The 20,440-nt window shown below is 42.1% G+C and overlaps 1 protein-coding gene across 1 annotated transcript in view; it reads right to left on the bottom strand.

Annotated features, from left to right (window-relative positions):
* gpc5b (glypican 5b) overlaps window positions 1–20,440 on the bottom strand; it is a 50,089-nt gene that overhangs the window by 6,533 nt on the left and 23,116 nt on the right. Inside the window, exons 7-8 of the mRNA XM_063012735.1 lie at window positions 18,954–19,074; window positions 13,713–13,857 (exon numbers count right to left, since the gene is read on the bottom strand). Coding sequence (XP_062868805.1) covers window positions 13,713–13,857; window positions 18,954–19,074 — 266 coding nt within the window. The remainder of the gene's footprint in view (window positions 1–13,712; window positions 13,858–18,953; window positions 19,075–20,440) is intronic.

Below are 20,440 nucleotides of genomic sequence, written 5' to 3'. Positions count from 1 at the left end.
TCACACATCTGTAGTGGTTTTTAAATGCTCTGACAGAGACTGGTGTGTGAAACGAATATATATCACACCCCTAATGCACAGCAGATGATATGAGCCATACATCATCTAGCACCGAACAGTCATATATACTCACAAATTACTTTAATAACTAATTTATTTATCAAGTCCTGATTTTCTGTAACGGCTTCATCCTAATCAGGGCTGTGATCAATCCAGAGCTCATTCTGGAAACACTGGACTCGAGGCTGAAACACACCCTGTTTCAGAGCATCACACACTTTCTCATTTGCAGTAACTTCGTTAAGTGAAGCCAGTAAAGCCCGTACGTGGGAGGTTAGAGGAAACCTATGCAGATACAGGAAAAACGTGGTCTTAAGCTTGGCTGAACAAATGCAACCATTAAGACTCATTTGCTTGCTCACTCTGCCACTCGATGACGGCAGATCAGTGCAATGTAAACGTCTCCTCAAATCACAAGGGTTCATTTTCAACTGCAATATCATATGTAGGTAATGCAGCAGTTCCTTTTTTCAGTTGATTAGGTGGCTGCTGAAATTGCTATTACAGGTGACAAATTCACAGCACCAGTACTAAAATATATTATAAAAACATACACCTTATATATGCCCATTTACATTTTCAGCAGACACTTTTTTATCCAAAGCGACTTACAGTACTGTGACAGTATATTGTCTAAGCAATTGAGGTTTAAGGGCCTTGCTCAAGGGCCCAACAGTGGTAACCTGGCGGTGGTGGGGCTTGAACCAATGACTTTTTTGATTACTAGTTCAGTACCTTAACCATTAGGCTACAACTGCCCTTTCATTCATTCATTCACTGTCTGTTTTACCGCTGCTTCATCCTATCCCGGGTCACAAAGGGTCCAACTCACTGGCCGAAAGGCAGAGAACACCCCGGACAGGGCGAGAGTCCATCACAGGGCACACACCCATTTTATGATTTTAGTATATGCAGTTAACCTGACTGCATGTCATTGGGCTGTGGGAGGAAACCGGAGCACCAGGAGGAAAATGCAAACACAAACACATTTATATTTTCAGCATTTAGCAAACACTTTGACTTACAGTCCTGTGACAGTATGCTGTCTAAGCAATTGAGGGTTAAGGGCCTTGCTCAAGGGCCCAACAGTGGCGGGGCTTGAACCAGCAACCTTTGGATTACTAGTCCAGTACCTTAACCGCTAGACCAAACCCAAACACTGAAAAGTCCAAAAAATCTAAAGTTTTATGGAAGTGCTCTTTGATGGACTGACAACCTGTCCAGGGTGTTTCCCACCTTTCGCCCAATGAAACTGACCCACTGTGACCCTGACCAGGATAAAGCAATGTTAAACAATGTTGACAATGAATGAAAAAATGAATGCAAGTTAAACTGCCATGTTGCATTTAATTCTCTTTTCTATTTTGTTCCTACTATTATTACTCGGTTCTGTTATTATTTCTGATTCTGTCTCTGATCTGTGACCACCGATTTTGGAGATGCTTTTTTTTCAGTTTGTTTTTTCCACATCCTTAATTCTTTCACATACCAGTGCCACAGATATCAGAACGGAATCATCTTGCCTCTCAGACAATGAAAAGAATGAAAAGTAAGGAAGGTAGCGAGACACAAAGCAGACACACCTATACTGTATGAAACTCGACTCCAGACCTTTACACAATAACCGGGGTGGCATTTGCACAAAGCACAAAGGAGTCATTTATCTCAGATCTGGCGGTGTGTACGCCGCTGAGAAGAGAAAGCTCAGCCGATCTGTTTCACACTGAAGGTGCAACGCCTCAGGGGCTGCTGGGTACTGGAAGCAGAAGTGTGGAGGAGATATTACCTGCACGGTTGTGTGTGTGCTGCTTTATTTCTGTGGAAACAGTGTGATCATATCGCAGCTACGATATCACAACGTTTGCGTACGGCGCTGATGATTCTCGCAGAGATTTAGACTGGCACTATGAACTGCTGCACATGCCAAAACGTCTGGTGGGTAGAGACGAGTGTGTGCTTGAGTACGTTCCCACGGACCCACATCAAGCCCAAAACTAATTGAACACCATCAATCTATCTGACATTGTGGCATTTTGAGCAATAATTAAATCGCACCTCACCGGTATACTGGACTTAATGACTGTGTGGAAGTAAATGACCTTGCATGTCCCTGCATTTCTGAAGCATGTTTTTTGTCACACCACTATGCCTTTGCCATGATTGGCTACACAGATGGGTCAGCTTTCTCCAATGGTCACTGTCTCGTGTCGCCTGATAGTGAAATCCACATTGTGATGTTGTCAATCTAGCGTATTCTTGGCCTTAAGCATTTTCTCCCATTTTCTCCTAATTTAGTGTAGTCTTCTGCTGCTGGGGGATCCCTGACTGCAGTCGAGGAGGGTATGTTGCTGCTCATGCTTCCTTCGACCTGCACGTAACCCTTAGCAAAACCCTTTTTCACCTATGCAGAATGCACAACTGCACAGGCTCCTCTCGGCTCCTCTCTATCTGCTAATCAGGGTCCTTACACAGCATTTGAAGACCTCGCCCACATAGTCTGTCATCCCGCCATAGCACTGGCAATTATGCCAAGATGGCACCCAGCTGACCGGTGGCAACGCCGAGTTTTGAACCGATGAGTTCAGAATCTCGGCGCTGGTGTGCTAGCGGAATTTCCCGCTGCGCCACCTGGGCTCAACTCGTGAAAATGAATGTGGTTCAGTAGCCCCTTTTCTGTTCTGGCCATCATGTAAACCTGCTCAGTGGTCGTCATCCTCCTCCATGAGATTTTTAGCAGTTTTCTAAAAGCCTGAATATGTATTTTACAACAGTTTGAATTCTACTCTACACTGTGAGATAAAACGGGACATTGGTACCTTTGAATTCTTTCACACAAACATTGTTTGTAACTTTGAATTTGGTCATGAATTGACATTTTATTGTTCAAATTAAAGTTGTCATGTACCGTTAATGTAAAAAAAAAAAACTGTTTGTGAAAATGATAATTTCACAAGGTATTGTGGCTACTTGGTTAAGGTGTGCTGGGCAAAATAAATAAACACTTTGTTGGACATTTAATTCTGATTTTACAGTGAAAGAATTTTGTAAGAAAACTGATCAACATTCGCCAGAGCTATGAGCAAAGGTTCCGTTTTGACTCATGGTGTATCAATCAGCTGCTCTTGTTTTATGTTTTAACTTCACTTTTTATGTTTTATTTTACTTGTGTGAGTAAACAAAGCATTTGAGCGATCGTTAAATAAAAATAGCATTTGGATAACAGTTACTAACAGATTAATGCGAATAGTAAGTAAGACTACTTATTAATTAAGTATGTATCACAGGCCATGTGAGCAGAAAATCGATGAGACAGTATCGTTCTCTTCTATTCTTTTTTCTTTAAAGTAAAGCCTGATTGTTTGTGGTATTTATATTTCTAATATAATAAGTATATTTCTTGTTTTAATTGGTCGAAAACAAACAATAAAATCTTTTACGTGTCAGAAAAAAGGGTTCTCTAGTGCACTTCATATTAAATAATTTGTGATACTTGTGATACAGCGACAGACAATAAACGTTTTATTTGCTAGAATTTCTGTGTTCTTATGGTAACATATTTATTTTACACCAACATATTTGGTGATACCAAAATAAATATAATTTGTACAATCCTTATCAGTATTTACAACTGATACTTTCATTGTTCTTGTACACGGTAATTTACAGAAGCTGATTATTAAACTGTTTAGACAGACAGACAGACAGACAGACAGACAGACAGATAGAATGCCTTTATTTGTCATATATACATATACAGATGTACATTACAATGAAATTCTTTCTTTGCATATCCCAGCTTGTTTGGAAGCTGGGGTCAGAGTGCAGGGTCAGCCATCGTACAGCGCCCCTGGAGCCGAGAGGGTTAAGGGCCTTGCTCAAGGGCCCAACAGTGGCTGCATGGCAGAGCTGGGATTCGAACTCTCAACCTTTCAGTTGATAGCCCAAAGCTTTACCCAATAGGCTACCACTGTCCCACTGTTTGTTAAATTGATTCTCTACACAGTCCTTCAGACTCACACTTGTTTACTGTTTGATTAAAGGTGAGATTATCGGCAGATTATTGTATAAAAGCAGTAAAAAAAATGTTACTTTGCAGCATTTTTCTACTCAAATACCCATGATAATGAACACATGCCTTCAAATCAGTTCCAGCGCTGGTAGACAGAAGTGTATTCACAGCTGTGCACACCGTGAATGAAGTGAAGATTTCAGTGCAGAGCCTCCAGGTGATAGACAGCAGTGAATAGTGGCAAACAATGCGGCTTTTGTTTATACGTCCGCCCAGCACAAGGTGGGCGAGCTGAGCAGACATGATGGGTTAACAATACTCTTAAATAAGTATATTCATCCATGTATTTATTGCCACTAAAGCAGGTGCTGAAAGACGATGCCACTCATGCCACACCAACAATGCCAAAGAAATGCCAGTGCTGTCATCATGCCTATCACAGAATGACAATAATTAAGTGTTCATTATAAGTACGGTTGGAAAGAGTTACGACATTCAAATACCAGAAATGCTTCCAGGTTCATTTTCCCTCACTTGATGACAGATTATTAAAAAATCTAATAAAATTAATTGATGTGTAAATTCAAGTAGTGTGAACAGTAAATCTGCTTTATCAGAAATAATTGGGAAAGAGGCTGTGATGAACTGTTAGCCCTGCGCCACCCTTGAGAACCTGTGTGTGTATGTGTGTGTGTGGGTGTGTGTGTGTGTGTCTGGGGGAAGGGTGAGAGGACACAGTAGCACAGATTGCTACCCCACCACCTATAATATCTTGTTTGCAGCTTTAACCCACTGTTCTCAATGCTGCACCTGCACTATTCATGTAAAGGTTAGATAAACAAGTACCAGCAAACCACCCACGACCAATAAGAACAGATAAGAAGCACAAAACTGCCACGCCAATAGACACGAAGGTCCCAAGCCAGGGGAACATCCAAAAAAGAAATATAAAAAGCTGGAACTGAAAGAAAACAAACCAAAGAGAAGGTGGAAATGTAGAATCGAGGTCATCTTGTTAGCCATGGAAGCACTTAGCTGGAAGATCGGCACCAACAGATTCCACAAACAGACGAAATTTTGGGTCATAATGGAGCAATCTTCACAAACAGCAAAGCACTGCAGTGCAACCTAAATTCCATTTAGTGGGACAGAAGTATACCAGTTAGGATGCGTTCTCATGAGAAGCGGCAAAACCACACTTTGCTCAGCGCTTGGGTTGTGCACTACGACACGAATCTGCATTTGTGTGGAATAACCATCAAAGCTCCACATGTATCTGTGTTAAGCTGGATTTTCCTCACTGTTTCACTTCTAAACTTGTGTTACAGCTTTTATAAAAGCTTAATGAGGTTTATTGTACTAAAACACAGGAGCACTAAACTTCTCTTAAGTATTATTGCTCATAGGTTCTCTCCACTAATAAAATTCTTCGTTCACGTTAAGCTTTGTTGACGTTAAGCGCTGTTTGTACATCCTGAGTCGCTTTTACTGTGTCATATCAAACAGTCCGTCTCATTGGCGGCGTTTTGAAAAGTCTTCCATTGCTCCGATGTCCAGTTCCACTGCCTGTGTGCCTGTGTGTAGATGCTTTTGATAGTGGACAGAAACCCTTCTATTGGTCCATACCAGATACGATAGCCTTTCTCTGGTATCAATGAGTCTTGACACTCAAATGGCGTAGCAGTCTATCACGCTAGCCCCCACGCCGGGTGTCCAACAATAACGATCCGCCATTGTTCTTGGTGAAAAGAAGCGGGTGGCAACTACATTAGTTTTGGATGAGGCACATGCTAGGCTCTCGCCAGTTAGCGAAAGGTTGCAAACAAAAAAAACTACTAGCGCTGCTGTGTCTGATCCACTCATACCAGCACAACACACACTAACACACCACCACCATGTCAGTGTCACTGCAGTGCTGAGAATGACCCACCACCTAAATAATACCTGCTCTGTGGTGGTCCTGTGGGGGTCCTGACCAGTAAAGAACAGAATGAAAGCAGGCTAACAAAGCATGCAGATAAACAGATGGACTACAGTCAGTAATTGTAGAACTACAAAGTGCTTCTATATGGTAAGTGGAGCTGATAAAATGGACAGTGAGTGTAAGACATCAGTGTATTATTGCCACCAAAGCAGGTGCTGAAAGACAATGCCACTTATGCCACACCAGCAATGCCAAAGCCAAAAGACATTCAACTACCAGAAATGCTTCCAAGCTCTTTTTTTTTTTTTTATCTTGACCGCCCAGCTCCATGTACGTACCTGCCATGGCTGCACATGAAGCTAGCTTAGGACCTACTGGTGTGTTAAAGCAGGTAAACATTAACATGGACAGAGGGGCCTCGTATCAATATGAGCTAACATGTGAAAGATAGATTTTATCATGACACCAGTGTAGAACAGAAGGTGACGGCAGGAGATCCTGGAAAAGAGCTCACACTAATCACAGTTTACCAAGCTACCAAAGCACGCCCGCTCTCATGCCTGATGCCTGGAAACTAATCTGGTAATTACCAATCCAGACACACAGGAACGCCGAGAGTTAGAATGAGAGCGGTCGTAATGCGCACCCTGTAAACGCCACCCAACACTCTCTTTTATAATGCAGCCTTTTTCCTGTGATTCGATATATGTGGGATGAAGACAACTGAGCATTGTCTGATAAGATAATACATTTTTAGAATTTTACCATCTCCTGTTCTCTACACACACACACACACACACACACACACACACACACAGGTATGGTTTGACCTTCACAGGCAGGAGGTATGAAGCATGAAGCTATCTGTCTCTGTGCAATTCTGGTTGAATTGGTAATGAGTTCATTATCCAGACCACAATTCCCAAGAAACGAAAAGGGAGAAACACACACACACACACACACACACACACACACACACACACACACACACACACACACACGTCCTCTCAGACTAACAATACAAAAGAGAAAGGTCATCACTTTAAAAAAAATGTTGCAAGACAACATGAAAGCAGCAGAAACAACAATAAACAAAGAACTGTATGTGGAACTGGAATCATTTTCATTTCTACCCCCTACACAAAACTATTCTGCTAACAAAGAAGCACAAAAATGCTAATGCATCTTAGAATGTACTGTAAGTCTTTTGCAGTAATTCAGTTTGCATGTTCAAAGAAAAAAGACATCCAAGGGCATCAACACCAATCCTACAGTAAAAACATGAACATGCGAGGATCATGATATAGGGACAGTGGTAGCTTAGTGGGTAGAGCTTTGGACTATCAGCTGAAAGGTTTAGAGTTCAAATCCCAGCTCTGTCATGCAGCCACTGTTGGGCCCTTGAGCAACTCTCTTGGCTCCAGGAGCGGCGTACAGTGACTGACCCTGCGCTCTCAGCCAAGCTTCCAAACAAGCTGGGATATGCAAAGGATACATTTCATTGTACTGTACACCTATATATGTATATATGACAAATAAAGACTTCATAGTGGGCTGCTTCTCTGGCAAACAGTTCTGGGCCATTACACCATCAAAGAAAATTTAAATAAAGCGAATATACAAGGACATTCTAAACTCTCATCAGCCGTTCACTAGATGCAATTTGAACTTTGACTAGAATTGGGTTTAATGGTCATATTAGACAAACAAAATGTTCTGGTGTCAAAATAATAATGGTCAAACATTTAAAAAAAACACCTGGGTGACACAGTGGCTTGGTGGGTAGCACTGTCGCCTCACAGCAAGACGATCCTGGGTCCTTTCTGTGTGGAGTTTGCATGTTCTCCCCGTGTCTGTGTGGGTTTCCACACACTAGAGTCTCATCAGCCAGGACAGCAAGTCGAACCATTAAGACAAAATAACGCAAGACTGGATTTCAAAAAAGGTAAAGGTGCATGCTTGGACTAGCCATCTCAATCTTAAATCCCACTGAAAGACTTTAAAACTGTGGGTCTATTAAAAGGTCCCTTGTAACTTTGGGGAAATTAAACAATTTGCTGGGACTAATTGGCAAGATGACTAAATAATTAAACGCTCTACCCGCCTGAGGTGCTTTTACAAGGACTAGTGTTATTAATTTGAGACGTCTGAATACGTTCCCACCTTTTTCAATTTTAAAACACACTTAAAAATACTCAGGTGGTAATGCGCTAAAAACACACACTAGCACACCATCGTATTGAATCTCGGCTCTGCCATCCGGCTGGGCTGAGTAGCCACATGAACAACGATTGGCCTGTTGTTCATATAGGGGTGGGGTATTAAGCCGGATAGGGACTCCTCGTGACTAATGCGACTGCGACCTCTGCTGGCTGATTGATGGCGCCTGCACAGAGGCGCGGAAGAAGTGCGTTGATCAGGGTGTGTCTCTCCATACACAAGGCTGATTTGCATATATGCACTCGCCTAGTGCAGGTGAAAAAATGCATACGGCTGCTGCCCACGTGTCGGAGGGGGCATGGGTTAGCTTCGTTCTCCTCAAATCTGAGCGGGGGTTGGCATTGGTGGAGAGGAATTGGACACGCTAAAAAGTCGCGAGAAAAAGGGGAGAACATGCATAAACAAAATATATAAAATAAATACTGCACATACTTTTTATTTATACTTATAGGTACAAAATTAAGAGATGTTGATTACTTGTTTCTCCCCACTGTTATTGACAGGGTTAGAATTATTTTAAAATCAGCACCAAATAAAAAAACAAGTACTTTGTGAAGAATGTTAAACCTAATTAGTAAAATAAAAATCTACTGGTGCTGTTCCAGGCTCAAGTTTGCATTTACTTTGCCAAATTTACCTTATCCTCCACCTTTGTTGAGCCAGAGACATGTGTCAGTCAGTTCAATCCAGCTGTCTGTGTGCACACACTCATACACACACACTCATACACACACTCCTGTTTGGAGATTTTATTACACCACGTTCAGGATTTCAGTCTCAGCAACTATTTATCAGACTCCGGTTTTTAAAAACGTCCGTATAGAATTACAGTCTGAACACCACATCCGCCCCTGGCACCATGCAGTCAGGGGTCCTCAGGAGCGAGAAAAGGACGAGTGGAGGGACAGAGACAGAAATAAAAGACACAGGAAGCTCACGGGTGGGTCGCACCTCTCACCTCATGGATTATAAGGTCAAACCAGGCTGGTGGAAGCTTCCAGCAGAACAAATATCAAAAACAGGTAGGCGAGAGGTTCCTGCGTTTAGCTGTATTAGCATTATTGACGCCGAGAACAAATGTGTGTCCTGGGTGAAGCAATCAATGTGTAATCCCAGGTGAAATATCCAAACAGAGGCGGGTGGAATTGCTCTCACCGTGCAGACAGAGAACTGAATGGACTGTATAAACGACAAAGATAAACACTTCCTTCAAATGCTTTAATTGTCTTTTTCATAGATCATGAGATATTTAAAGACGACTTCAAATCAAAATAGATTTTTTAAAGCACAATAAACGCACTTACAGTTCACTAGATGCAATTTGAACTTTGACTAGAATTCAGTTTAATGGCCAGATTAGACAAACAAAAGGGTTTGGTGTCACAATAATAGTAGTCATACATTAAAAAAAACCTAGGTGGCACAGTTGGTGGCACTGTCACCTCATAGCAAGAAGGGCATGGGTTCAATTTCTAGGTGAAATGTGGAGTTTGCATGTTCTCCCTGTGTCCGTGTGGGTTTCCACTGGGGGCTCCGATTTCCTCCCACAGTCCAAAGACATTCAGTCAGTCAACTTCTGGATGAATGAGCAAAAATCCTCACAGATACACTCCAAAAATTTGTCAAAAGTCTTTTACAGCTGCAAGGGGTAAGTCTGTAACAATGCCTACTGATTTAGAATGGGATGTCATAAAAGCTCCTGTAGGTTTAATGTATACATTTACATTTTCAGCATTTAGCAGACGCCTTTTTCCAAAGCAACTTACATTACAGTTACAGTATACAGTCTGAGCAACTGAGGGTTAAGGGCCCAACAGCAGCAATCTGGCAGTGGTGGGGCTTGAACCAGCAACCTTTAGATTACTAGTCCAGTACTTTAACCACTAGGCTACAGCTTGCCCATAAGTGTCTGAATACGTTTGTCCATATAGTCTGTATATTTCTCTTTTCTATTAAGTGACCTGGCTGATATCTGGCCGAGTCGGAGAACTTTTTTTTTAACTGTTTCCGACTTCATTAATTCCTGGTGTGCTTCTCCACATAACGGCTGTGATCCTGGCACAGGCAAGTTTTAATTCCAGTGCGGTCTTCAGTGGCGACTGCTCTAATCTCTACAGTCTCCTTTCAAACTTTAGTGACCGGCTAACAAAATAAACACACTCTCGGTGTTTTGGCAGGTGCAGTCTTGATGATGAAAGGCATTTGCTGATCGGTCTCACAAACTTTGCCACGTCAGTCTCAGTGATCACTGATGGCTTCTGAAGCCGGGAAGTTAAACCGGACAGGCCAGCTGGCAGCGGCTAATTCACAGCCTCTCTTGGCATCATTCAGTATTAATATGGCTGGGCTGCAAAAATCCTTTAAAGGTCCATATGGAGCACACTGGTCTGGAAGCCTTTTTGGATTTTGGGAGAAGATACTAATATACTAAATGAGCCACAGCAAGCAGGTCCAAACTCGAACCTTCAAACCAAATGTGGCTTCTTGAACGGATATGAAATGACCTGCTTTTACCGTCTGTTGTTTTACAAGTGGTCTGTGAAAGTTGGCTGTTTTGTACACTAGTACATTTACCCAGTGTCTCTTTTGTTTTTGCTATTTGAGCCACAATACATACACAAAAGTACATAAAGGAAACCACTTCTGATTACTGAATTCATGTGTTTCAGCCACAACAATTGCTGACAGGTGTAATTAATCAGTTATATAAAGGAAATTGTGCTCCCAACTTTGCAGCAACAGTTTAGGGAAGGCCCATTTCCTGTTCCAGCATGACTGTACAAAGCAAGCTTCATGAAGACATGGAGAAAAGCTCGGTATAAAGAAACTCCAGTGGCCTGTACAGAGCCCTGACCTCAGTCCCACTAAACAGCTCTGAAATGAACTGGAACACCAACGCCCAGCCATACAAATGCTTTTTTTTTATGGAATGAGCACAAATTCCCACAGACATACTTCAAAGTCTTGTGAGAAGCCTTATCAGAAGAGCAACTGTTGTTATGGCTAAATAAATCACATAGAGAAGGTCCTGGGTTCGATCCCCAGGCGGGGCGGGGCAGGTTAATTGGAGACACTGAATTGCCCTATAGGTGAATGTGTGTGTATGTGTGTGTATGTGTGTGTGTCTGCCCTGCGTTGGACTGGCGCCCCGTCCAGGGTGTTACAGTGTGCCTTGCGCCCATTGAAAAGCTGGGATAGGCTCCAGCGCCCTCCGCAACCTTAACTGGATAAGCGGTTAAAACAGTGAGTGAGTAAGTGTTTTTAAAATGGTTCCTGGTCAGCTGTTCAAATACTTACTTATAGTTTTGCCATATTGTTTACCTTATAAGACCTTTGTTTGTATTAGCATGTGTTTTAGTGCTAGGTACAAAGGTCTAGCGCTCCACAAAGTCACAAGTAAGGATGTCCCAGTGCAATACAAAAAATCAGGGCCGGTATTGGTCAAAACCAATTGGTCCTGATTAAAGACATGACCAAGATTATAAAAATAGGACACAACCTATTTTAAAACACACCATCACGGACATTTTGTATAATGTGTTTGCAGTGTGAATTATTGAACGGATGCCTGTATTGAATAAGTACTGATATCAGCTGATAATCAGATACGTGGTGTCTGCATGGTGACGGTAACAGAATTGGTGCATCAGATACGTCCAGAATGTCCATTCAGACAATCCTACATTCCCTGCAAAGGCAGTTCGATTCTTTTTTTGCAGGTGAAGCCTAAATAATGCGCACTTCTGAGGTTAGGTGTTTAGTCGCAGGGTCAATTAAGGTCAAGGAAAGAAAAAGGACCAGTAGCCTAACCTGACCTTTTAAAAATCAATTTTCCTTCTTAAATAAGGCATCGATTTTCAGTTGACGTCAAAACACGACATATTTCCACATGACTGAACATCATTAATATCTTCGGATGACTCGGTCATTCTTTATGCACCTCTTTATAGCCTGTGGATTTAAATATTAGGTCGGCATCTTTAAACATATATTCAGTGTCTGGATTTAATGATCTCAACATATAGAATATACATTATTTGGTCAAAAGTATTTGGACTTGTTGGACATTTTATTTCAAAAACAAAATTTATAAAGGCTGTGATCTTGGCACAAGTGAGTTTTAATTCCAGTGCTTTAATCTGTACAGTCTCCTGTCAAACTTTAGCTACTGGCTAATAAAATGAACACACACTCAGTGTTTTGGCGGGTGCAGTCCTGTGATGAAAAGCATTTGCTGATCGGTCTCACAAACTTTGCCACGTCAGTCTCAGTGATCACTGATGGCTTCTGAAGCCGGGGAGTTAAACCAGACAGGCCAGCTGGCAGCTCCTGGCAGTCACATTCAGTGACTGGATTTAATAATCTCAACCTACAGCGTATACACTATAGGGTCAGAAGTATTTGGACTTGTTGGACATTTTATTTCAAACACAAATGGTATTAAAATAGAGTGATGTCTATGTGATCTTTTCAGATATAAACAGTCACTCTTCTGGGAAGCTTGTCTGTGGGAATTTGTGCCCATTCAGTCAAAAGCGTGTTTGTATGGCTGGGCACTGATGTTCCAGTTCATTCCAGAGCCGTTCAGTAGGGTTTAACCGAGCTTTGTCTTTATAAAGCTTGCTTTGTGCACAGGGGCACAGACATGCTGGATCAGAAAAGGGCCTTCCCTAAACTGTTGCTCAAAGTTGGAAGCACACAATTTGCTTTACCTGTCAGCAATTGTTGTGGCTGAAACACTCACTCACTTTCTTAACCGCTTATCCAATTAGGGTCACAGGAGGGTGCTGAAGCATATCCCAGCTTTTCAATGGGCTCAAGGCACACAGTAACACCCTGGATGGGGCGCCAGTACATCGAAGGGCAGACACACATACACACATACACACACCCATTCACCTATAAGGCAATTCAGTGTCTCCAATTAACCTGACTGCATGTTTTTGGACTGTGGGAGGAAACGGAGCTCCCGGAGGAAACCCACACAGACACGGGGAGAACATGCAAACTCCGCAAAGAAAGGACGCAGACCGCCCCACCTGGGGATCGAACCCAGGACCCTTTTGCTGTGAGGCGACAGTGATACCCACTGAGCCACCGTGCCGCCCCGTGGCTGAAACACATGAATTTGAAAATGTCCCGAAGGGTGTCCCAATACTTTTGTCCATATAATGTATTTTGTTGCAATTTTGCTTTCTGCACATTTTTCACAAGAATATTTTATATATTAAAACCCTTTTATCAGCTTTAGCTAGAAAGTACAATTAAACTGTGTATAAAAATGTATGATAAAATATTTTGTACCATTAAGCTGTACATTATGTATGTGTTTTCAGAAGGTTACATACAATCAAATATGATTAATAATTAGAATCTTAGAATCTAGTCTCTTGACATCCTTAATGGAAGTGTAAAATTCTAATTGCGTCATAGAAAATAAATATTAAAATATTAATAGATTCCCACTATGTCTGATTTTCAGTAGGTAGAAGGACGCACCTATCTCAGGCTGGACTTCATCTTCTCCTGAAGCTTCACACCCATCCTCATCATCACAGTCACCACTGATTTCAGGGCTGTAGCCGCTGCCTACATCCACATGCTTGTATGGTTCAACGTCCAGCCCCATCTCAGCAAACATCTCCTGAAAGAAACCACAACCATCACCATACATGCATCTGTCTGTGTGTCCTATAAACAGCGGTCTGCACTATACTGTGTACTGTGTGTCTCTACCATTTCCATTGGATCACAGAACTTGTTAACTCAAAAAACGTTCATCAGATGACCTCCTGGAGGTCTGAGATACTATACAATATATTAGAATGTACACCTACCGGAAACCTGCCAGAAGTCTTTCTGGACCACTTCAGTTATTTATTTATTTATTTTAGACAGACAGACAGACAGACAGACAGACAGACAGACAGACAGATAGACAGATAGTAAGACAGACAGACAAACAGACAGACAGACAGACAGATAGACAGACAGACATAAAGACAGACAGACAGACAGACAGACAGACAGACAGACAGACAGACAGACAGACAGACAGGTTCTAATGTTTTGGCTGATCGGTGTTCATACTACACTATTGAATCAATGCTGCTACCGGCTGTATATACTCTTGTCAGTTTTGTGTGTTTTCTTTTTTACAATAATTGCTGTTATTATTAACATTATTATTATTTTAATACTCTGTAGCTGAACCTTACCTGCATTCTGTTTTTATCTATTAATTTATTTCCATGTTTAATCAGCTGACGCTTCTGAGAGATGAAACCTATATATTTTTTGTATTTTTACAGTAATAATAAATCCATATTATTTTATTTCATTCTGAACAGAATAAAAAGTGCAATTTAGTCATCAGGGCAACAAATATTATTGTTTGTTTTTTATATTTAATAGTGAATGGTCATGTCTCACTTTCCGCTCCCTGCAGCTCTGTGAATCATATTAAAATATTCAGAATCAGTATTCAAATACAAAACTGGGGAAACAAATCCCATTTCTTCTCTTTATATTAGTCCATTCTTCACCCAGCTGACAGGGATGGCACAAAAGGAAAAGTTCAGCCAAGCAAGTCGCTTTGAAGGAGGGAGGTGAACCGTACGCACCCATGCGGTCCAAACACCCATCCAGACAAAGGCTTCCAGGCAGGGAGTCACAGCTAATAACTTCTAACACCGGCCGCGGCTACAAAAAACACGCAGCGTACAGCAAGCAGGATGGCACATGGCCTCACTCAGGCGGAACTTCTTTTTTAAACGGAAAGAAAATGTGCTGGGATGAAGAATATCGAGTAAACACAGGTCACATATATGAGATTTATAAAAATACATTCCTCAAATATTTATCTTCTCCTGCCACATGGTGAAAATATAGTTTTAAAGCTGTTGCATGAATAACACACAGAACACTGAACGCCACTGAACCCGTTCACACAGTTACAAAAATGTGTCTTAGATAAAGCAGAATTTCCTTAAGGCTTCTATCTATGTAATTTGTACAGGTTTATAATTAATGACCCTCCACGTCGGCCATGTCAGCATGAATACTACATGTTACTGAGTGCTTTCATTAAGGGACCACTACAGTTCTGTGGTTCAGGAGTGATTGTTCTTCAGTGCTAATTAATCAGTACGTGCTGATTAAAATTCTCCAACATCCTGGCTCAGACTGGTAGTGCCAGCATCAGGTATGTTAATCCACAGTTTTCACATTATTGGAGCTTTTGGTAAACACCACCAAGTGCTACTAATAATCCCAAAGTCTTTCTGCATTGGGCCCACCTTCCAGGGAGATCAGTGTTGGGCTCGGTTACAGCATCATGCCTTTTTGCCTTGCCAAATATGGCAATATATCTTAGGAAACAAAAATCTGGATACATGGTTTGCATGAATAGTTATTCATTTAACTAGATGTAAAATTGCACAACAAAACTAACACATTTTTGCTAAGTGGGCACTTTCACAGATACACGATTGGCTGTGTCTGTAAGGGGAGGAACAGTGAACAAACAGAGTTTCCTTATAACTGCTGCAGTTACGACCTCTGCAGGCTGCTCGATGATGCTGCACTGAGACGGGGGATAATGGAGATCGATGCTTGACCCTCCATGCGTGATACGGATCTCTATATAAACCCACCACATGCCTTTCTGCCTTGCCAAATATGGCAATATTTGTTAGGAAACCTGGCATTCTATTGAAACCCTAATGCCTCGGTACAGTCACGTTTTCTGTTGACGCATGAGGCCAGCTCGCTTTGTCTATTTCAAGGAATACAGTCGATGTTGTCACTTTTCAACACCCTGGATGAGACATCAGACTTTATGCCACAGCAGCCAACACTTGGCATTGCACGTTGTGGTGGTCTTTGGCTTTGGAGACGTTTAAAAGCATGCTGACCACCACGCAGCCATTTCTTATGAGAAAATACCCTCGATTTTTGTGCTGATGATGCTTCTCGATGCAGTAATGCATGTCCTAACTAATAAAAGTCAATATGCATTTAAGGCTTCAGCACTCGGCAGTGAGTTTCGTAGTTTTGTGAGTTGTTAAAGTAGGGCAGAGCAGAAACAGGACAAGCAGACCTTTTAGAAAGGTAACTTCCAGGCGCCCAGGTGGCACAGCGGGATATTCCGCTAGCACACCAGCACCGTGTTGCCACCGGTCAGCTGGGCACCATCTGGCGGGCATAATTGGCAGTGCCTGCAGCAGATACTAATTGGCCACCGTATCTGCAGGGTGGGGGCCGGACTATGTGTGCGTGGGTGGATCTTCATACTGTATGCTGTGTAAGGACCCTGACGCCTGTGCAGAATGCAAAAGAGGAGGGCTGTGCACGTGTCGGAAGAGGCGTGTACAGGGACGTGCTCTCTTTGGATGCAATCTGGTACCTCTGGTAGCAGCGGAAGACAAAATTGAGTCGCTAAATCGGGAGGAAAATGGGGAGAAAATACATTAAAAAAAAGAGTAAGGTAACTTCCTATGAATCAGGTAAATTGATTCAGTAGAACCCATACTGCCACACTGCCGGCGTCAGTCTGTAAAGATTTTATGGCTACGTACTTGTTTTAATTACCTTTTAGCAATGAGTGTGGCTAAACAAAGCAAAATACACCTGCTTTAATGGATGTTGTAAGCAATATGCAGAGGAAAATGCTGTTTTTAGCAACAATCCTGTGTATTTACATAAGAAGCTACATGTGTCCGAGTTGAGACACTATGAAATTAAATGTGTGGGAGGCTCATGTGCACTGACCGGCCCTGGGAACGACTGTCGACTTATTCTGCGTTCCTCCATCAGCCAGCTCGCATTCAACATGCAGCACACAGCCACGACTGTGTGCAGGGTCGACCGTTACAAATCTCAGATCAACTGCACGGGAGCTGTGAACCCGAAACACGACGCTGGTCAAGACCAGCAGCACACGGCCTACAAATCATCACCGATCCGCTGCAGTTGATGAATCTATAAAAGAACAGCCCTGGCTCTTATGATACGCCCTATAAATAATTTGCCCTCATAAATTATTTGACGTGTTTAAAAGTGCAGTGACATCATATTCTCCACTCGCTTCAACCAGAGGAAAATAAAGGCCTTTTGGCATGGACGTGTCCTCACAGGGTACACATTTACTGTGCCATCCAAAAGATTCACCCCTGGGAAAGCGGAGTGAAATGCTTGTATCTTAACAGCATTTAGCACATAGTATTAGTACTAGCTGTCAGGGGAGGCTGTTTTAAATCACACTTTGTGTAATTCACATTCACACCTTTCTCTGCATCTGTAGTTAGAAGTTAGAAATATGTATGAACAACCTGAACAAACCAAACATTTCTATCCTGATATGAAGTGGTCTCATCTAGGATGACAACACCCTACTCCACTAAACATAAGAGCTAGCTAAACGGTTTAATAAAGATGAAACTGATGCTGTGACCAGATCTCGACCTGTTTGAACACTGACCAACAGGTTAGACAGCACTCACCACAACCATCATTAACCCTTCTGTAATCTTAACATTCCGTACACTCTCTGGTCCTAAGTGTCAAAAAATAAGCTCTCCACCAGCCGGCTGGGCGCCATCTAGCGGGCATAATTGGCAGTGCCCGCAGCAGAGCTAGGGCGGCATGACCGGACTATGTGGGTGGGGTCTTCTAACGCTGTGCAGGGACCCTGATTAGCAATAAGAGGCACCTGTGCAGAGTGCATAGGTGAAAAAGGCTTCCACTAAGGACTGCGCACAGGTCGGAGGAGGCGTGAGCAGCAATATACCCTCCTCGAATTCAATCAGGGATCCACCAGCAGCGGAAGACAAACTGACTACACTAAATTCGGAGAAAATGCATAAATAAATAGAGAAAAAATGAAAATAAAATGCAGCTTAATTCAAATTTAAAACCCAAACTTATTTTGAATAAAGAAACAACCTGTGAGTGTCTGGGGTCATTTAAGAAAAGTAGCAAGAAGGTCCTGGGTTCGATTCCCAGGTGGAGCGGTCCGGGTCCTTTCTGTGTGGAGTTTGCATGTTCTCTTCGTGTCTGCGTGCGTTTCCTGTAGGAGCTCCGGTTTCCTCCCACAGTCCAAAAACATGCAGTCAGGTTAATTGGAGACACTGAATTGCCCTATAGGTGAATGTGTGTGTGTGTGTGTGTGTCTGCCCTGCGATAGACTGGCGCCCCGTCCAGGGTGTTACTGTGTGCCTTGCACCCATTGAAAAGCTGGGAAAGGCTACAGCACCCCCCGCGACCCTAATTGAATAAGCGGTTAGGACAGTGACTGAGTGAGCTTCTTTGGAAAAGACACATTCTTGTTTATTGTGTTGTTATAATGTGGATTAAATGTCCTGTGCTGTATACAGTTCACAAATGTGTCAGAGTTGTTAAAGTATCTGATAGTTCTTTATGTAAAATAACATTTATTTAATAATAATAATTTGCTCGTAGATTACATTAGCTCTGTAGAGTCATTTGCATTGAATAAACGTACTGGTTTTAATACGGCCCGAGTCGCCTACCGAACCCAGCTGGAGCCAGAGAGGCAATATTGACGAGCCAAGCTCTCTTTAGAGCGTTCCAGTGGGACGTCCAGGGAAACAGATCAGAGCACAAAGCCTCAGTTTACAGAATAATCCAGCGGGATGGTTTTGCTATACAGAGGCAGCAGTGGCAGCCACAGATGATCAAATTCAAATCATCACTGCAGTACGAAATAAATGCTTTTACCTGATTAAACTTCTCAAGCCTCTGTTTGGCCTCGATCAGGACCGGGTCCATCCTTCTGACCTTAATCTCAGGGTTTTCTATCTGAGCCTGGAGGTCGTTCCCAATCCCATTGCCTGCGTTACTAAGAAAGAGAAAGAACAGTCACTAACAGGGGGATTACATGGTCCTTTTTACTGCTATTCAATCATTCAGAAATACAGACATTTACATTTTTGGCATTTAGCAGATGCTTTTATCCAAACAGAGTACACGAGCATATCACCACGGTATTAGAACAACTCCATTGGCTTCCAGTCAATAAGCGTCTTCAATAAAACATTTTGTGCTCACTTTTAAGGCACTTCATGGTCTGCCTCTCTTGTATCTGGCTAATCTAGGGTTAGGGTTAGGGTTAGAGTTTTTGCTTAACCGCTAGGCTACAACTAATCTAAAAGCTTTCTATTGTCTCACATAATCCTTTACAAAAGTCCAGCTCTAAAAATCATTGTGGTAGTACAGTACACCTTATCAGAATAAAAAAAAAGGTGTCAATATGTTCATTTTTTTTCTTCCATCCTCGGAACAAAAGCATTCTGAAATAGAGATATGTGGTTTAAAACTTTTTATTTTGCTTCCTTCAGCAATGCACGCTGTGCTTTTGGTGTGATCTTTGCAGGACAGCTTCTTTAAGAGTAGACGCACTAAACCGGTGACAAGCTGAGCTTGATGTGTAAACAGATATTTATTGTAAGACTCAGATGTGGGCCTCGTTTATAGGACTGCGCACCTCTACAACCCTGTCCGATGTCTTACATTTTTTGATACTTTGTTCTGCAATGGATTGAGTGTCTTTCTGCCTTGTAGCCAGTGTGGCACCAGACCAAATCAGGATGAGCCATTTATTGAAAAGTAAATGAATGAATGTTGGAACACCTGACTTTAGGACAAAACAAAAAAAAACTCTTCTTAATTACATTAAACATTATTGGACAACATTGGATCGGCCAGCCTTCGCTCCCCACATTCATCAATGAGCCTTGGCCTGACCCTGTCGCCGGTTCACCACTGTTCCAAGAGCTGCAGTTTTGGAGATGCTCTGACCCAGTCGTCTAGCCATCACAATTCGGCCCTCGTCAAACTCGCTCAGATCCTCACACGCCCATTTTTCCTGCTTCTAACAAAAACTTTGAGGATAAAATGTTATTCACTTCACCTGTCAGTGGTCATAATGTTATGTCTCATTGGTGTAAAACTTTAAATAGCATTATGACTAATTTAACATTTCTAAATTACATAATATAATAACCCAAAATTTACAAAAAAATGTAATGCTGCTTCCAGAATATGAACATAAAAGGCAATTCAGGTTAACCTCGTCCTCTTAATACTTTACTTTCAGCAACCTGAAAGCAAACTCGCTCCTTAAACTCTCGTCCATCTGATTTCAGGGCGGCGATCGATGCTGTTCAGTCTGCTATTTCAGTGACATTAATGATTAATGATGACAT

Source organism: Trichomycterus rosablanca, chromosome 17 (assembly GCF_030014385.1).
Source record: "Trichomycterus rosablanca isolate fTriRos1 chromosome 17, fTriRos1.hap1, whole genome shotgun sequence".
Lineage (NCBI taxonomy): Eukaryota > Metazoa > Chordata > Actinopteri > Siluriformes > Trichomycteridae > Trichomycterus > Trichomycterus rosablanca.
Note: the sequence above shows the minus strand (reverse complement) of the source record. Positions and strands in the feature narration are given on the sequence as shown.